General features: G+C 42.2%; 1 protein-coding gene across 1 annotated transcript in view; it reads right to left on the bottom strand.

The window, feature by feature from the left end:
• Positions 1-225: 225 nt before the first annotated feature.
• Positions 226-15889, bottom strand: part of jag1b (jagged canonical Notch ligand 1b) — a 34648-nt gene continuing 18984 nt past the window's right edge. Inside the window, exons 8-26 of the mRNA XM_038267539.1 lie at positions 14981-15094; positions 14561-14674; positions 14344-14457; positions 13898-13944; positions 12242-12415; positions 11546-11696; positions 9906-10070; positions 9714-9827; positions 9479-9592; positions 9219-9332; positions 7987-8103; positions 7334-7361; positions 6928-7013; positions 5506-5619; positions 5312-5421; positions 3712-3951; positions 3151-3282; positions 2803-2944; positions 226-2057 (exon numbers count right to left, since the gene is read on the bottom strand). Coding sequence (XP_038123467.1) covers positions 1582-2057; positions 2803-2944; positions 3151-3282; positions 3712-3951; positions 5312-5421; positions 5506-5619; positions 6928-7013; positions 7334-7361; positions 7987-8103; positions 9219-9332; positions 9479-9592; positions 9714-9827; positions 9906-10070; positions 11546-11696; positions 12242-12415; positions 13898-13944; positions 14344-14457; positions 14561-14674; positions 14981-15094 — 2666 coding nt within the window. The 3' untranslated portion in view covers positions 226-1581. The remainder of the gene's footprint in view (positions 2058-2802; positions 2945-3150; positions 3283-3711; positions 3952-5311; positions 5422-5505; positions 5620-6927; positions 7014-7333; positions 7362-7986; positions 8104-9218; positions 9333-9478; positions 9593-9713; positions 9828-9905; positions 10071-11545; positions 11697-12241; positions 12416-13897; positions 13945-14343; positions 14458-14560; positions 14675-14980; positions 15095-15889) is intronic.

The following is a 15889-nucleotide window of genomic DNA, read 5'->3' as shown; positions in this document are numbered from 1 at the left end:
ATTTCTGACCTGATGCGAGGATGGCCGGCTACAACACAATTAGCTGTAAACATATTTGGACAGGGACCAGGATGGGAGCCTATGAAGTGTTTCCAGCCTGGGTTCCCACGCCAGCTGCATGAGAAGTGCTCTCATAATGTGCTCTGACATGTTCTGGCCCCAGATGCGTCACAGACACAGACTCTGAACTCGATTTCTCCAGAACAAAGACAACTTTTAATTCTCTTTTCATACAAAATATTTAATAAATATGACTTTTCAAAAAATATATTGCCAGATCAACACATAACTCTCAAGTTCATAACACAAAAAGAAGTCTGAAAGGACAAACTGTTGCCAAGATCTTAAAAGGTTAACAAATGAGATAAAACGTTTTTTTAAAGAGCCTCGTCCTTTTTTTTTTTCTTTTTTTTTTTATGTGCACAGAAACAAAGCGAACGTTAGCAGAGGAAGGCAGTGTTTGCATCAGTGTTCCCATTGCCCCCCTGCTGTTCAAGTATCACGCTGACTAAAGCAGATGGGAATTCGACAGCCTTTGAAATACGTGGGTGGATTAAAAACCGAAGCTGCTGAAGAATTTTTGTTCCCTTACAAGTTAATTTATATCCATTAGCGGCAAGCAATATGTTTGCCACCATGTCCAACTCTCGCAGCCGAAGGAGATCTTTTTGTCGTCCTAACCTCACTTGGCTTGGATTAAGGTCCTGGCAACAATGAAATGTCAAATGTTAAAAAAAAAAAAAAAAAAACGAGTGGAGTTTTCAGGCGTTGAAGTTCCCGTCTCGTCTTCTCAAATTTGAAATTTGCCTTTTATCAAACAAAAAAAATGGTTTTAAAAAGAAATGGAAAGCTACTGCCGCTATCAGAACCTTCAAACTAGACAGAACATATAAATAAAAAGGAATGATATCTTTAAGGCTCTTGATTATTAAGTTAATAAATCAAATATACACAATGATTAATAAAAAATGTACATATCTACAAGTTCTAAATTGTCACATAAATTCTTCATATTGGCAGCAACCGCTGACACTGAACCATTTCTATTCTCTTGCCCCAAAAAAGTTAAAATAAATAATAAAGTGGATTTTTTTTCTCCTCTTATTTGACAGTTGCTCGAGTCTAAAAGCTGAAAAAAGGCACTTTCTCCAAATGAAACTAGAAGGAATTCAAACGCTTACTAAAACAAATTAATTAGCTCTAGTGTGGAACACGTCGTGTAGGTTTAGTCATTCAACAACAATTACACCAGAAGCCCCCCCCCCCCGTTTCCATTTGTCCAACAGATTTTAAAAAAGCAGGGGGAGGAAATGAAATGCAACAGAGGACACTTTCAGCGAGTAGCTCTACGGTGAAATGTAGACCAGTGCCTTGTGTTTCCAGCCAACGAAAGCAACCGTCACTGCCAGTGTAAGCCAGCTTGTCAAAACTTAAATTAACACGGGGAATACGTGAAAAATACTGAGGGGGTCAACAAATGACATGACCGTTTAATAACCACACATGCCGAGGCTCCCCGTTTTCACCCACCACCTGGGTGTGAAGGAATAAGGCTTGGTTGCACAGCAACACAGCTGTCTGCTATACTATATAGTCCATCCTGTTTATGCTGTTTGCCGTCTCCAAGTCCCTGTTGTCCTGTTTGTTAGTCCAGTTAGGATGCTTGGACGATGGGTTGGGATTGGAGATGGGCGCCTTCTCGTCCCTCTCCACCAGCGTGTATGCTGGCTGTTTGGCGAAGCGGCTCTTCTGTAAGTGCCTCTCCTTGTCGTCCTCATCCCCATCGGGATGATTTGTCCTTATTTTGGCAATGATTGAGTTCTTGTTTTCATAGTCTTTGATGGCCACCGTCAGACCCACGTGCTTCTCTATAGGGTTCTTGATCTGGTTGAGGTGCTCCCGCACGTTGTTGGTGGTGTTGTCCTCGGAGCAGGTCGGCGATGTCCCGTTGTGGTTGCTCTGTTTCCGCCGCCGCCGCATGCACCATAGTAGGACGGAGAGCAGCAGGAGGAACCAGATGATGATGAAAATGGAGGAGAGGAGGGGCACAAGGTAATCTGACGGAAGAAGAGAACATGTTAGTAAGATCCCACTGAAGATGACTCCTCCACCATCATGCTGCAGTGGCTGATGCGTGTTTTTGTTTTAGCAGCGTTTTGCATGCAAGTCAGAAAGTTTACACCTAATTTTGTGAGACTGAAGAAATGAATGCTTCCTAAAAAATACAATTTAAAGACCTTTTATGGTTTCCTTGTGACCAACCTGTCATAAAGGTCAAGTTTAAACAATTAACAGCTGTCCCACCGATCCGTTCAGCTAAGTAATGCTCCACTTCTTGGCAAATTCAGTTACAATATTTTTATATTCATATTTGCATGCAAACATGCAAATATATTTACATTTCCATGTTCTTCTTATGATCTTATAAAGTGAAATGAAGCAAAATAATATAAAAAAAAAGGGGAGTTTTGTTGAGAAGGCACCGTCTTTGGCTAAGGCACAGGCTGCTGTCACTATTTTGATGGATGGAGGACACATGCAGTCTCACAAAGAACCCATCTAAACCCACACAGCAAAGCAGCTCTGCTTTTTATCCTGAATTACTGGATCGTCTCTGTTAACGCTCTGCTACAACTGCCATTGCATGGCAGAGCTGGGAGGATCCATGCATGGGAGGGGAAAGGAAATGCCTTTTAAATAAACACATTTTTCTTTAGTGCCTAAGTGTTGCTGTCATATCTAAGGTGTGGCACTATCTGATCAAGTGTGTGCACGTCTAGAACTGAAGAATTGGTTTCATACCAGTTTTGCCGGGTCTCGGCCCTTGCACTTTAATGATGGCGGAGAGGATTGTGTTGTTCCCGTTCCTCTTGCTCACCAGGTCAATTATCCGGTCAATAATCTCTTTGATGGGATTGCGATCCAAGCGATGGTCATCAGTGGACTGAATTTAAAGAAAAAAAAAACAAAAAAAAAAAAAAAATAAGTCATAAAATCCCTTTACAAGACTGGCGCCCATCTACAATACAGAACACAATATAACTCCATTACAGCATCTTTAACTGCCGCTGGGAATGCAAACCAAAGGCTATATATCAAAGATTTGTCAGCAAGGGAGAAAAATATGGCAAAGTGGAAGGAGGCACTCACCAGGCAGACGTGGATCTCATTGCTGGCAGAGAACGACGGGTCACAGGTTATGGTTACAGAATGCTCCAAGGAAAAATTCCTAATTACGTTCAGGTTCCTCAACTGCTTACATACGCCTTCCACAGTCGAGCCCTAGACACAAAGAAGAAATCAGGCATAGGCTAACATTGTGCACAGGAATGAAGAATAAAACTCGATCACTTAGGCTATTTTGGCAAAATGGTTCAAAATGACAGATTTTTTTAAAGATCTGAAGTCAAATCTGCCGTTTCCATCTCATTACAGGATTTCTGGTTAACTCCTGACGATGCATTGACTTCATCCCACTAAAACATTTGGAATCAGACAGTGGAATCATAGAAGGCAGGAATACTAACACACTCCATTTATTTAATGATCCATGAATTCTTTACTTTTTTTTTTATTGCCTAACGACTTTCTCTAAACATGATCTTTCACACGTTGTTCTTTCATTTTTATTTACGACCAGTCCCATGAAGAGGCATAAAAACAAATAAAAGGATAATTTAATCTCTTATTCCCGGTGCTGGGGGAACTTACCACAGGCATGATCTCCCTTTTTAAGATTAAGGTGATGTTGGCGCAGCTGTTGTCCTGGTAAGAGGAGCTGGGGTGGCATTTGATTGGAGGCTGAGGGGGGCTGGAGCCCCAGCATTCTCCGAGCTCCAGGCAGGGTTTCACAAAGCAGTGGGCTTCTCTGAGGGGCATGCAGCTCTGATCCGGGGGGCAACCACCTCTGCCTTTGGCGCCGAGTTTGCACAACTTTGGGCCGCACCACATCTGCGGAAATGGGGGAAAACGTTACAGCATCACATAATAATCCAAGCGTGTGATGTATTTTGGGTTGGGTCATCGCTTTGTGCTTGTTAAAGCGGCAACAGCCTGTTCAAATCCGTCCTGCAGCTCTACATCGTTTCATATTTTCTTCCATTTCTGGCTTTTTTGCCACTCTGCGGGTGTAACCCTACTGCCAGCCATGTTCGATGAGGTCACATGCATTTCCAGAAAATGTCAGAGTTATTTAGGCAATAAAAAAAAATGTATTTTGTGCGCAGACACACGCATCATGAGGCATGAAACCCATAGTTGTAACAATGGTAAGCAAATACACTTCCTGATCATTTTCACCCCTTCAGCTGTAATACTAAAACACCATTGTGCATCTAGTGATAAACTAGCATGATAACACAACCTCAAGCTGCTCCTTGAAACCCCAAGGTCTCCAATTGGCCCAGCGCGGCTGTGGGAAATTCATCTGAAAATTCATCTGACCCCAATCATCAATACAGCCATTGTGTTTCTTTTCAAAACAAACGGCATCATCCCAGTATAGAATTCGACACTCCCAAACCGACTCCACCCAGACAGTGTTGTTGAGAGCGAGCTGGGCCCTACCTACAGCCGAGAACGATACACACCCACAAATACAACCTTTGTGTCAATAACCACTTTGTGTGAGGTTCCCCGCAGAACTCCTGTCGTCCGCAAACAGAGGCATCGTGCACTTCACAGCCCCACATTAAGTAAACAACACCTTTCATTCATGATTTACATTAATTTAGACCACTGGTAGAGACTGTGGCTGCAGCAGTGTATAAAAATCTGAGTGCAAATTCCAGCTGATAAAACTATTGGCATGTTTAGCTCAGTAAAGTTATGAAGAAAAAAATAGAAATAGTATAATTTATTTACAATAAAAGTTTGTTGATCTTCATAAATCATATAAAAAACTTTTAGAAAACTAGAACGGGAACATATAAAGGCTCAACTATCAGGTGAATTAAATGACATCAATTTTAGTATTTTGCTTTCAGCTTAATAAAAACTTTAAATGCTTTTGATCTAAAGGTTGAAAAAATAAAATCATTCTAAAAAAGATAAACAACATAGGCTTATGTGTCCTACATTTACAAACATAAACAAGGGCAGTTTCCTAAAGGGACTTGCCAGATATGATGGTTTTATTTTAAATCTAGCAATAATTATCAAAGATCTCTCCACTAGTCTAATATTAACTCCCTCTACATTAACAGGAGGTCTAATCAGACTAAAATAGGTAATTCAGCTATAAATAATTTGCTTTCTAAAACCTTTAAGTGTGAGATCAGGCTGCTGCAAATCTGAGTGAATTGAAACCTACCTTTGTGCACATCACTTTTCCATTGGAGCAGTGACAGATGTTGCAGTCTTCTTCCCAGCTGGCTCCATCCAGGGTAACATGCCCATTACTGGAGCAATGTTTCCTCGTTTCTGTGTTAGAAAAAAAAAACATGCTTTGTGAGAAACATTTATCCACAATAACCAGCTTATTTTCTCCTTCCTGTGAGGACATACTGTCTTGACAGTGGAGTCCAGTTCTGTCTGGTGGACACAGGCAGCGGTATCCGTTGATCTCGTCCACGCAGGTGGATCCCAGCGCACAAGGAGAGGATTGGCACTCGTTAATATCTGTTATGGAGAGGCAGAAGAAATATTTTGGTTAGGAAATAAAATTCAAATATTGCAATGAGAAAATCTAAGAGTTCATTCATGCACCTTTGTTTAAACTACAAGAAAGTTTGATGAGCAAATGAGTCCTGGAAAGCCCCCCCTCTTTTTTTTTGTAACTTTTTTTTTAAAAGTCAGCGTCATTAGCAGGTATGCAGCAGCTAAAGGTTGGACTAAGCAGAACAAAGGGTTTGTAATGGGAAAGAATGTGACCATCTGAAAGCCTTTAAGAGGGAAAACAGTCTGAGTAATCAGTGTCAGAGAGCATGGCTGATTAGCTGCTGGCTCGCTAAGCTGCTTTACCCCTGGGGACAGCAACACGGCCGGTGGAGTTACACCAAAATGGCTCAGGCTGGCCTGCAGCCCGGCGTTCAGATAATTGGCCGACTAGACCTTTCATTTGCAAGTGACTGATTGTCCGTCTGTGAGGCATGATCTGACTGACTGACGGGGTCAACAGCAAAGATGCACAGATCAGAGTTTTGCGACAAGATTAGTTAAACGTTGAGCTGATGATTTAAAAATATTATGATTCCGCTATAAGAACTACATTATAAGCTACAGGAACAACACCAGAAAATCTCTTAACATGTATATTAAAAGCAGAGGTAGCATCCTGAAACATTTAGAGGAGCAGTCTGTAAAGCATTATTATACCAATAAGTTGTTACAATTGACATTTTTGTCCGCCTCCAACAACATGTAGGCAGCTTAAAAATATTTTCCAAAAATAACGTAGAACTTTACATTAACATGACTCAAAGCAGAGCAAATTTGCTTTCATGTTAACTGCTGAAAGTCTCTTCCTTTATCTGTAGCCTTGAGATGTTGGTCATTTTTCCCCAATTGCCATTTCCATACCTTTATAGAGGTAGACATTTTCTGAAGCAAAATACCACCGTTTTAAACTCCACACGGATGTTTTATATCCTCAACATCCTAGAAAACACTGTTTCCATTTAAATAGGATATAAGACCTTCATCCTTCCTCTGACTTCACATTTAAAACCTCACTTAGGAAAAAGATGGATAGCTCCGAGTCTTCCTCCTTCAGTATAACACCTGCACCAAAGATTATTGCTTTATTGCACCGATTTCTCAGTGCAGCTGTTGTAGAATGATTGGATTTTTCTCAGGCTGTTAGGACCTTTAATCAAAGAAGGGACTGCCCCTCCCTCACCTGTTGCTGTGTACTCCAGTGCATTGATTGGTGCGTATATTCTCCAAATAGGTATTTGGATATAAATTGGAGGCGGGGTTAATACTCACTGATCCGACAGTCTGGACCGGCGAAACCAGGGGCGCATTCACAGCGGTACCAGTTATCCCCATCTACACAGGTCCCACTGTTATAGCTGCAGATAAAAAAGAAAAAGCATTTTTAGTTGAAGTTTTCTAACAATTAACAAATGATGATTCTAAAAGACTTCAAAGACACTAGTACGTTTTTTTTTTTTATGACTTCAAACGTGGGCTTAAGAATTTGAAAGCGTTTTGTTTGGCGAGAGTCACACATGGGAGCTCGCAAAACAGGGTTAGGCGATTGCATCCCAGGAATGACGAGGAAGGGAGGGTGTTTGCCCGATTCTCAGCATGCAGGTGAGGTGAGCCGCACAGGAGGAGCAGCTTGTTTACACCAGTTGAAATCTACAGGAAATGTTTTGCTTCCACTTACCATGGGTGGGGACTGCAGTCGTTGGTATCTGTAAGAAAGAAAGGGTGGAAGGGGAAGAAAAAAAAAGGAAAAAAACTGGTGAGTGTGGTGGTGTTATTTATTTTCTCTTTACCTCTCCACCCACACGTGGAAGGTGTTCAGAGCACTTTAGCAGCAACTTTAGCACGTCTGAGCTTGTGAGCGCAGAGGCATAATAAGCTGATCCACATTGCATTAATACTGCAGCACCCAAAAAAAGTGACCGTACACCTCCACACCCTAAAACTCCCATTTCATCCCCTCTTCTAAAAAGGAACGGCTACAAGAGGAATTTATGTTCAGGGCGTACAGGGCAGGGATCCCGGGAAAGTTGGGGGAATACAGGAAGGCTGTAGAACAAGCAGACATGTCACTATTTGGATAGGAATGCAACGACAGAAAGAGGGAGAGGGGAGGGGGGGGTGGGACCAGGGAAGAAACATCTGTCTTCACTTTCCTCTGCCCTTCTCTTTCTCCTCCTTTGCTTTCTCCTCTCATGGCCAGCATCCGCCAGAGAGGGGAGAAACGTTTGAAGAGAGCACGAAAAAGGGCCAGCAGATCAAACGTTGATGGGATGCATGAGTTTAGCAATTATTTATTTAGCAATAAATGTCCACCTTATTCATTCCACTTACTCTGAGTGCATGTGGAGCCCTCCCAGCCTTCCTTGCAGACGCAGGTGAAGGAATCCCCCTTCACCACACAGGTCCCTCCATTCTCACAAGGGTTGGGCAGACAGCTGGAGTTTTTGGCTGAGAAAGAGTGGGGGAGGGAATTAATAAATGCAACAATCATTCAGGCATACACCTTAAACATAGATGACGCGATTAAAACTGGTTCGGGTTGGCCTTCCTTTTTTTTCCCTTGCATTCTTTAGCTTTGATGTGCACTGTCAACGCAATCAGGGAACTTAAACGGATATCTGTCAGCACTGACAAATGGGCAAAGATGGAGAAGAGACATCTAGAGAGTGCTGACAGAGTCGAGGGATAAAAAAATCATTTTATGATCACAGCAAATCTGATGAGTAACTGAGTCAAGACGGAGCTGAGGGAGAAATCACATTTTTTATACATTTTGTCATTTTATAACAACGCTTAAAGGCATTTTAAATCCCATTGCACATCTTAGAGCAAAGCGGTGAGCCGTTGTGAAATCTAAGCTAAATTATGCATGTTTTTTTTTTCTGCAAATAAAAAGTTTTAGCTCACACCTATAAAAAGCTATCCTGATTTATTAGAAATGAAAAAAGCCACCTCGGCATGAAGTAGCGACTGTTATTTGTTGTGCAGATTAGTCCGAATCGTATGCATAACTAATAGCTGTCCTCTCAAGCTGCAGCTCCTCCAGAGTTACCATGGGGTTGCTTTTTAAATGAAAGCTCTCCTCACTTGGTCTGTAAATGATTGCATTTCGGTAGGTTTGTTTAAGAGTTGAATGCAATGTTTTGTCATATCTTAGACTTAAAGCATAATGCAAATTTTGCAAGGAAATATTAAACATGGCATATTTAGTGCCTGAAAAGTTTTTCAGATAACTACTTCCTACTTTGCAATGAGCTGTTTCTAACATAAATGGATATTTATTTCGTTTTATAACCTCCATCTGCCTTTTAAAGATCTCCCAAATGTTATCCTCAATTGCTCTGCCTTTTTCCTTCATGTCTTTAAGACGTTTTGTTCACCAATGTTCTCCGAAAAATCTCAGAGGCCTTTACAGAGCTGCTGGATCTATACCATCATTAAATGAGACACATTTACCCTCTAGAATATCTTAAAGTCAATTTACTGTGATGGATTTCAGTTTAAACTTCATTTGCGATTATAATTTGGCAAAAACATGAAGGTTAAAACCCCAAGCTGCTCACCTATGTTGCACGTTGTGCCTTCCCATCCCGGGGAGCACTTGCATTGGAATGTGTCGCCCTCATCATGGCAGGTGCCTCCATTGTTGCAAGTGGCTTCATCACACTGACTTTCACCTGCAGCAGACATGTGAAAAAAAAAAAAAATCTCAGGGTTTCTCTGGTAATAGATAATTGAGCACAGCCATGAGCACATACCATGAGCCTGCACAGGCAGACTACACAGGTGTGGACAATAAAAAAAAAACTGGGGAGGCTCCTACGTGAGTGGCAGGTTTTTCCTTTCCAGCCGTTTTTACACTCGCAGAAGAAATCAGACACCAGGTCTCGACATGTCCCTCCATTATGACAAGGATTGGTGCTGCAGTCATCTATGTCTGGAAACAGATGGGTGTGTGTGTGTGATTTGAGGGCGGCATATCAAACGGTCAATCAAACATTTTTTTTGTTGAGACACAGTTTTAAAATGTTTTAGAATGAGGTGGAGGTGCTACTCACTGATCTCGCAGTGGTCGCCCTCCCAGCCGTCGGCACAGATGCACTGGTAGATGCTGACTTTGTCGATGCACGTGCCTCCGTTACGACACGGGTTGCTCTCGCAGTCGTTTATGTCTAGAATTGAAGGGACACATTAAGTAAAATCAGCCACGGCTGTGAAGAACGCTGTGAATGAGGTGGATTGGGCCTTACTCTCGTGGCAGTAGGTGCCTCTGAAGCCCTCCTGGCACTCGCAGCTGAACTGACCCCCTGCTTGGCTCTGACAGCGGCCGTGCGGTCCGCACACATTTGATGAAATGTAGCGCTCTCCTCCTGGTGTGCTGTTAGATGCCACGGCAACTGTACAGCTGTCTATCACTGCAGAAAGATGGCACAGACATTAATGGATCAAGCTAAGAGTCAGAAAAAGGAACAAGGGTCAGTAGTTTGTCTTGCAAGAGCATTTTTGTCCTTTTTCCACTAAAACGACAAACTGCAGTTTTTAACAGAGATTTTCAAATAAAAGGAGAAAGTGAATAAGAAACTTTTATTTTTAGTTTTAAACCAAGTACAGCGTGCCCTTTGAGTCAAAGTGGATCTGTAGGGCTATGTCTCCAAAGAATAATTTTTGTCTATTTCATATTGAAAAATAGTCCCAACTGAGTTCAGACCGCGTGTCAAACTCATCGCCGTGGGCTGGATTTGGCTTCCCACGGTAATTTATCCAGCCCATAAAAGCCAAGTCAGGCTGATCATGTGATAAAATGGAAGGATGTGTTCTTTCAGAGTTTAAAAGTGTTAAATAAGCAGCGGTAAAGTTATAATACCAGAGCGGTGTGCTCTTTGTAAATGATATAAGTAAATCAAAAGGTTCACTTTTACACCAGCCCTTTTAAAGACCTTATAAAGTTAGAGCGGCCTGATATAAAAACCATCTTTCACACTCCTAGATTAGATAGAGAACTTCAGTTGTCAACATCTGCAGGTTGAAGTAGCATCTAGATTGTATTTTTTTATTAATAAATGTGCCTAAGCGTAGAGGACGGACTGGCAGCCTCCCTCTCAACAGGTCCTGTCAGATTCTCCAACCTGAGCAGTTAATCTCTGCAGCTCCTCCATCTTGTATAAATTCAGAGGTTACAGGTAAAAGCAGTGATTACATTTTACAATCTTTCTGGATTAGACAATTCTGTTAAACCATCATGAACTGCTTTAATTTATCGGATTTAATGTGAAAGAATGTGTAAAAACTTGATCTTTTTCCAGGGCTCTGTAGCTGTGGAGGAGCAGGTCATGGTGGGGTGTCGATGGGACAAACAGAGATAAGCTGCCATGCTTTCATAAGCAATTTGGAGAGATTGTTTTTTTCACTGGATCCAAATCCCCTCCTTTCCCCCTGTCTGATCAGGTTAGGCGCATGAGGTGAAATTGCTTCCCTGTAATCGCGTTATTCGTGCCAAGAGTGCAGAGAATCTCACTGTCTGGTATCTGCCTCTGTGGTTGGTCCGCTCACTCAATTACATGAGCAGGCACTGAAAATTGTGCAGTCTCATTGAAGGGGAAAAGAGGAGGTAGCCCACCAAGTCATTGCAGAGAACACACACGGCGCTATCGGGCGTTTGCCAGATCTTCAGGAAACTTCTAAACTGTTGGAATCGTTGGAAAAGGCTTTACTTAGGAGAGAGCATCAAATCCGCTGGAGTCCGCCAAGAAGCCTCATTGTAAGAAAACTAAGCAAGTATTGCTCTCATGGGAAAAATGTGGGTGAAGTGTTTCACTACTGCACGGTTCACAGATCATCTTTCAGCAGCTTTATGGAAAAAGCCTGTGGCTCTTGCAGGCAAGAGATTTACCTTTACACGTGGTGGTGCGGCAGTGGTCTTTGAGGTGGGAGCAGTTTTTGCCCTCATAGTCCTCTGGGCACGCGCAGAAGTAGTCTGTGGCCCGGTTAAAGCAGGGTGCTCCATTCTGGCACGGGTTAGGTGAGCAGTAATCTATATCCAGCTAAAGGAGGGGAGAAAAATGTATGGAACTGTGAGCAGAGAACCTTATAACCAGTGCAGCTCTGCAACACAAAACAAAGCTTATTCCCACAAGCATCCTCTGATCAGGCCGAGCCAGGAATCAACACAAACACACAAGGCAGGGAGGGGGGAAAAAAGGCAAGGCAGAGACAAGAGGAGCCGTCCTCTGGAGTCGGAGATTCGGTGCAAAGGAATGTTTTGCACTGCAGCCAGGAGCAGCTTCTAGAAAGCAATCCATTTTAGAAGAGTAGGAGGTTAACAGGGTGTGGCTAGAAACTAGAAGATAAAATAAAGATTTAAAGGAAGGAAGGAAGGAAGGAAGGAAGGAAGGAAGGAAGGAAGGAAGGAAGGAAGGAAGGAAGGAAGGAAGGAAGGAAGGAAGGAAGGAAGGAAGGAAGGAAGGAAGGAAGGAAGGAAGGAAGGAAGGAAGGAAGGAAGGAAGGAAGGAAGGAAGGATTTTTTTAATGAGATAATTTTTCAATGTTTTTAAGGACAGGGAATAAAGTCAGAAAAATAAATTCTCACCTGGCACAGATTACCAGAGAAGCCGGTCAGACACAGGCACTGGAAACCATTCACCTCGTCCTGACAGCGGCCGCCGTTGAGGCACGGCGAGCTGGCACATTCGTCGACGTCCCTCTCGCAGTGCTCGCCCGCGAAGCCAGGAGCACACATACAACGGTAACCATTCACAAGGTCCTGAAAGGGATAAAAAAATGTTACAGTTGTAGTATGTGTTGTTACAGTTACTGTTCCAGCAGGGTGGAGACCCGACAATAAGCATCAGAAACCAGGGAGCAAGCCGAAGAGAGCGCGGCAGGGGTGGGCGGTGATGTTACAGCTTAAATTATTTCAACACATTTTCCTGGTACCGACTCAACTACGTGGAGCTCACTGTAATTTAATCTGGAGAGTTGAAGAAAAGTGTGGGTTCCTTCTTCTGAAACCATTTTGAAGCCACTTCTTTCATTTTCCTTTTTTCACAGAAACTCAAAAGAATTCAGCTTCTAGTGTGAGAAAAACTGCTAGTGGTTAAAGTAAGTCTACATTTAAAGTTTTGGGGAATTCAGCATCCTTTCTAAACTAATGCTAAATAATAATTCCTTAAAAATCCATACATCAAATCTAATTAAGTCACACATGTTATCTGATTAACATGACAAACAGCACCTAGTGGACTTTCCCTGACATTTTGTTCTCCAGTCAAAGGTCATCATTCAGAAGAAATATTAAAAATTGCATTGAAAACATCAGTTCTAGATATTCTCACATTTCATCCTATTTGCAAATGTTTACATCTAAGAAAGGGAAGGCATTAAGTTGTTCCTCTGACAATAAAAACACCAATAACATTTTAAAAAGCTTTCATCCCCAGTCAATTATTCTTTTCAAATAAAGATATTAGATGTAACTAAAGTATTTTCTCTACAAATAACTAAAATGATGACTATGAAAATATTTTTTTTTATATTTTTTTTTTGTTCCATCTTATAGGGAAGAGAGCTAAAACCAAGTGGGGAAAATACGAAGCAACTGTGAAATTAGAACTGGAAACAAAGATTAATAATTGATAAAATAGGAACAAATCTGGTCCTGAAAACTACAAAGACACCTAGAGCAATGTTTAAGGAGAAGAATTTATGGAAAGCACCGACTGTGTGGAGCCAGTGACACCATCTTCTGTATTCTTCACACCAGTTAAGCAGTATCGTGGCAATAATGACACCTTTTCTCTTGAGAATGAAAACATCCAAACCTTGCCAAATTTGGGAAAACCTTATTTAAGATCTGTCAAAAACATATTGGGAAATCAGATAAAAAATTTGGCCCAAATTCCAAAAATAAACACTGTGCATCATAAGACCACCACAGTATAGGGGTGGCAGCGTTAGGCAGTTTTTCCATCAGCTGGAATTGGGAACTTCACAAACAGTTTCAAGCACCGGCCAGTACCAACTTCAGAATGTTAAAGATGAAGAGAATTAAAAAAAGAGCAGCTTCACCAGAATAAAAATCAGGTTTTGGAAAGGTCCAGCCAGAGCCTAATCTAATTTGAATAGGTGTGTAAAATGTATAGATCCACTTTTTTTTTTTTTTAGAAACAACACCTGTAAATGTCACTGGCATTCATTGAAATGTACCAACCCAGCAGAGCTGGATGGTTTCGGATCCGTCACCCACCTTGCAGGTTCCCCCATTCTGGCACTGGTCCTTGCAGTCGTTTATATCTGCATGGGAAAAACAAATCAGGGGATTATTTCTGAACAGCTCTGCTTAATAGTTTGTCTTAGAAAACAAGTCTCCACTTTATGTTCCACATGCTTGGGGCCTTTAAAAACATTGTGAGAATAAAGTGCATGAGTGCAAAATGGAAAAAAAAAAAAAAAGCGCACAACAAGAGTATTGAGCAATCCGGTTGGCTGCCAAGTGAAACTCAAGCTTAGATTGTTTTGAGCCTGTCCTAATCACCACACACACGCACACACACACAGGTCTAATGATCACACTGCTTTGCTTCACGCCTTCATGTTGCAGCTGTAATTCAGCACCCGCTGACTGAATGGAAATCATTTCTAAAGAGAAACTTGGACATGTGTTGCACACCACAGCTGCAACTTTCAACTCACTGGTGTCACAGTTCTGCCCTTTCCAACCAGGGAGGCACTCGCAAAAGTATCCGCCAATCAGGTTGCGGCAGGAGTTGGCGTTGACGCAGGGCTTGCTGTCGCATTCGTTGGCGTCTAGATGTGAGAAGAGAAAAAAAAAAAAAAGAAGAAAAGTCAGGGGTATTCACACAGGGTAGGTCACAATATTAAAAGTGTATGAAGAGACTTGCTACGCCACCTATTAGACACGTTTTCCCCATCCACTGGGGAGGGCAGAGACACTTGTAGCCGTTAACCAGGTCCTGACAGGTTCCCCCGTGATTACAGGGGTTGGAGGAGCACTCGTCCACATCTATGCAGCAGGAAGTGGAATCTGATTAACCTGAATGATATTTTCTTTTGACGGTGTGTATTGCTTAGAAGGAGCAGATGCACTTGAATTCGATTCAGTTTAGTTTATTTATATAGCGCCGCTTCACAACATTTTAAGGCACTTTACAGATATAATTCAATCAAATCATACAGACAGATCGGTTAAAGCTTTCTGTCAAAGGAAACCCAGCCGATGGCATCTTGTCATTGACTGGGTAGGTTTTTCTCCTTCTGTGGGCATGGAGCAACAGCAGATATTCGCTGAAATCCTTTCATTGACCCTTACTGGTGTCGCAGGACGGGCCGCTCCAGCCTGGCGCGCACTGACACTCGTAGCCTTGGGCGGTTTCTGAGCAGCTCCCACCATTAGAGCACGGGTTGGACAGGCAGGCGTGTTCGGCTAAACAAGATAAAAATTGGGTTAAAACATTTTTGAAAAAAGTACAATTTCATCCAATGAAAATGACATTTTTTTCCATTTTGTCAAATTAAAACTGAATGTTTCAAGCTTATTTTAATTGGATTAATAGGACTGATCTAAAATTACCAGCAGTCCATAAAAAAAGGAAAATGTTATTTAAAAACTGTTTAACGGATTGTTTAAGCTGATGTTCAACATTTTACACATTCTGAATTTGGGTTTTATCTTCGCTTCTGAGATTAGATGCAAATATAACAAACAGTCAAATCTTTTCATTTTAAATTTGTGCAACAATTTGAGTTCATCAGTCACATTAACCCCCCAAACCACCTTCTATTCAGTAGGTCAAGCAAAGTTCTTCTTTTCCCCCACAACATATCGACTCTCTTCCCTATCCTCCCCCGCTCCAAAAGCCCGCCGCTAAAAACTCGTCCCTATCTCCCTCTCATTACCCGCCTCAGAGTCCTCCACCAGGAAACCATCCTTCATGCTATGTTGATCTGACCAGTGCAGCGTGACTTCCCTCAGACTCCCCGCCGTTTTAAGCGAGAGGCGGTACATGATGATAGAGCTGCAGCCACAGGCCCGCGGATGGGTTTAGGGATGAGCGAGTCCCAAATGAATCAGAAATGAATGATTTACTTCAGGAATAAGCGGGGCAGTGAGGCTGGGGGCAATCATCCTTTGGTATGCCGGGAGGAGGGGGAGGAAGAGATGCAGAGCTGCAGCCTGAGGTCTCCAGGTTACAATAGCCTCGGTCAACAGACCTCACGT

The sequence above is a fragment of the Cyprinodon tularosa genome, unplaced genomic scaffold (assembly GCF_016077235.1).
Source record: "Cyprinodon tularosa strain WSP-4 unplaced genomic scaffold, ASM1607723v1 ctg676, whole genome shotgun sequence".
NCBI classification, from domain to species: domain Eukaryota; kingdom Metazoa; phylum Chordata; class Actinopteri; order Cyprinodontiformes; family Cyprinodontidae; genus Cyprinodon; species Cyprinodon tularosa.
This window is presented reverse-complemented; position numbering and strand designations above follow the sequence as displayed.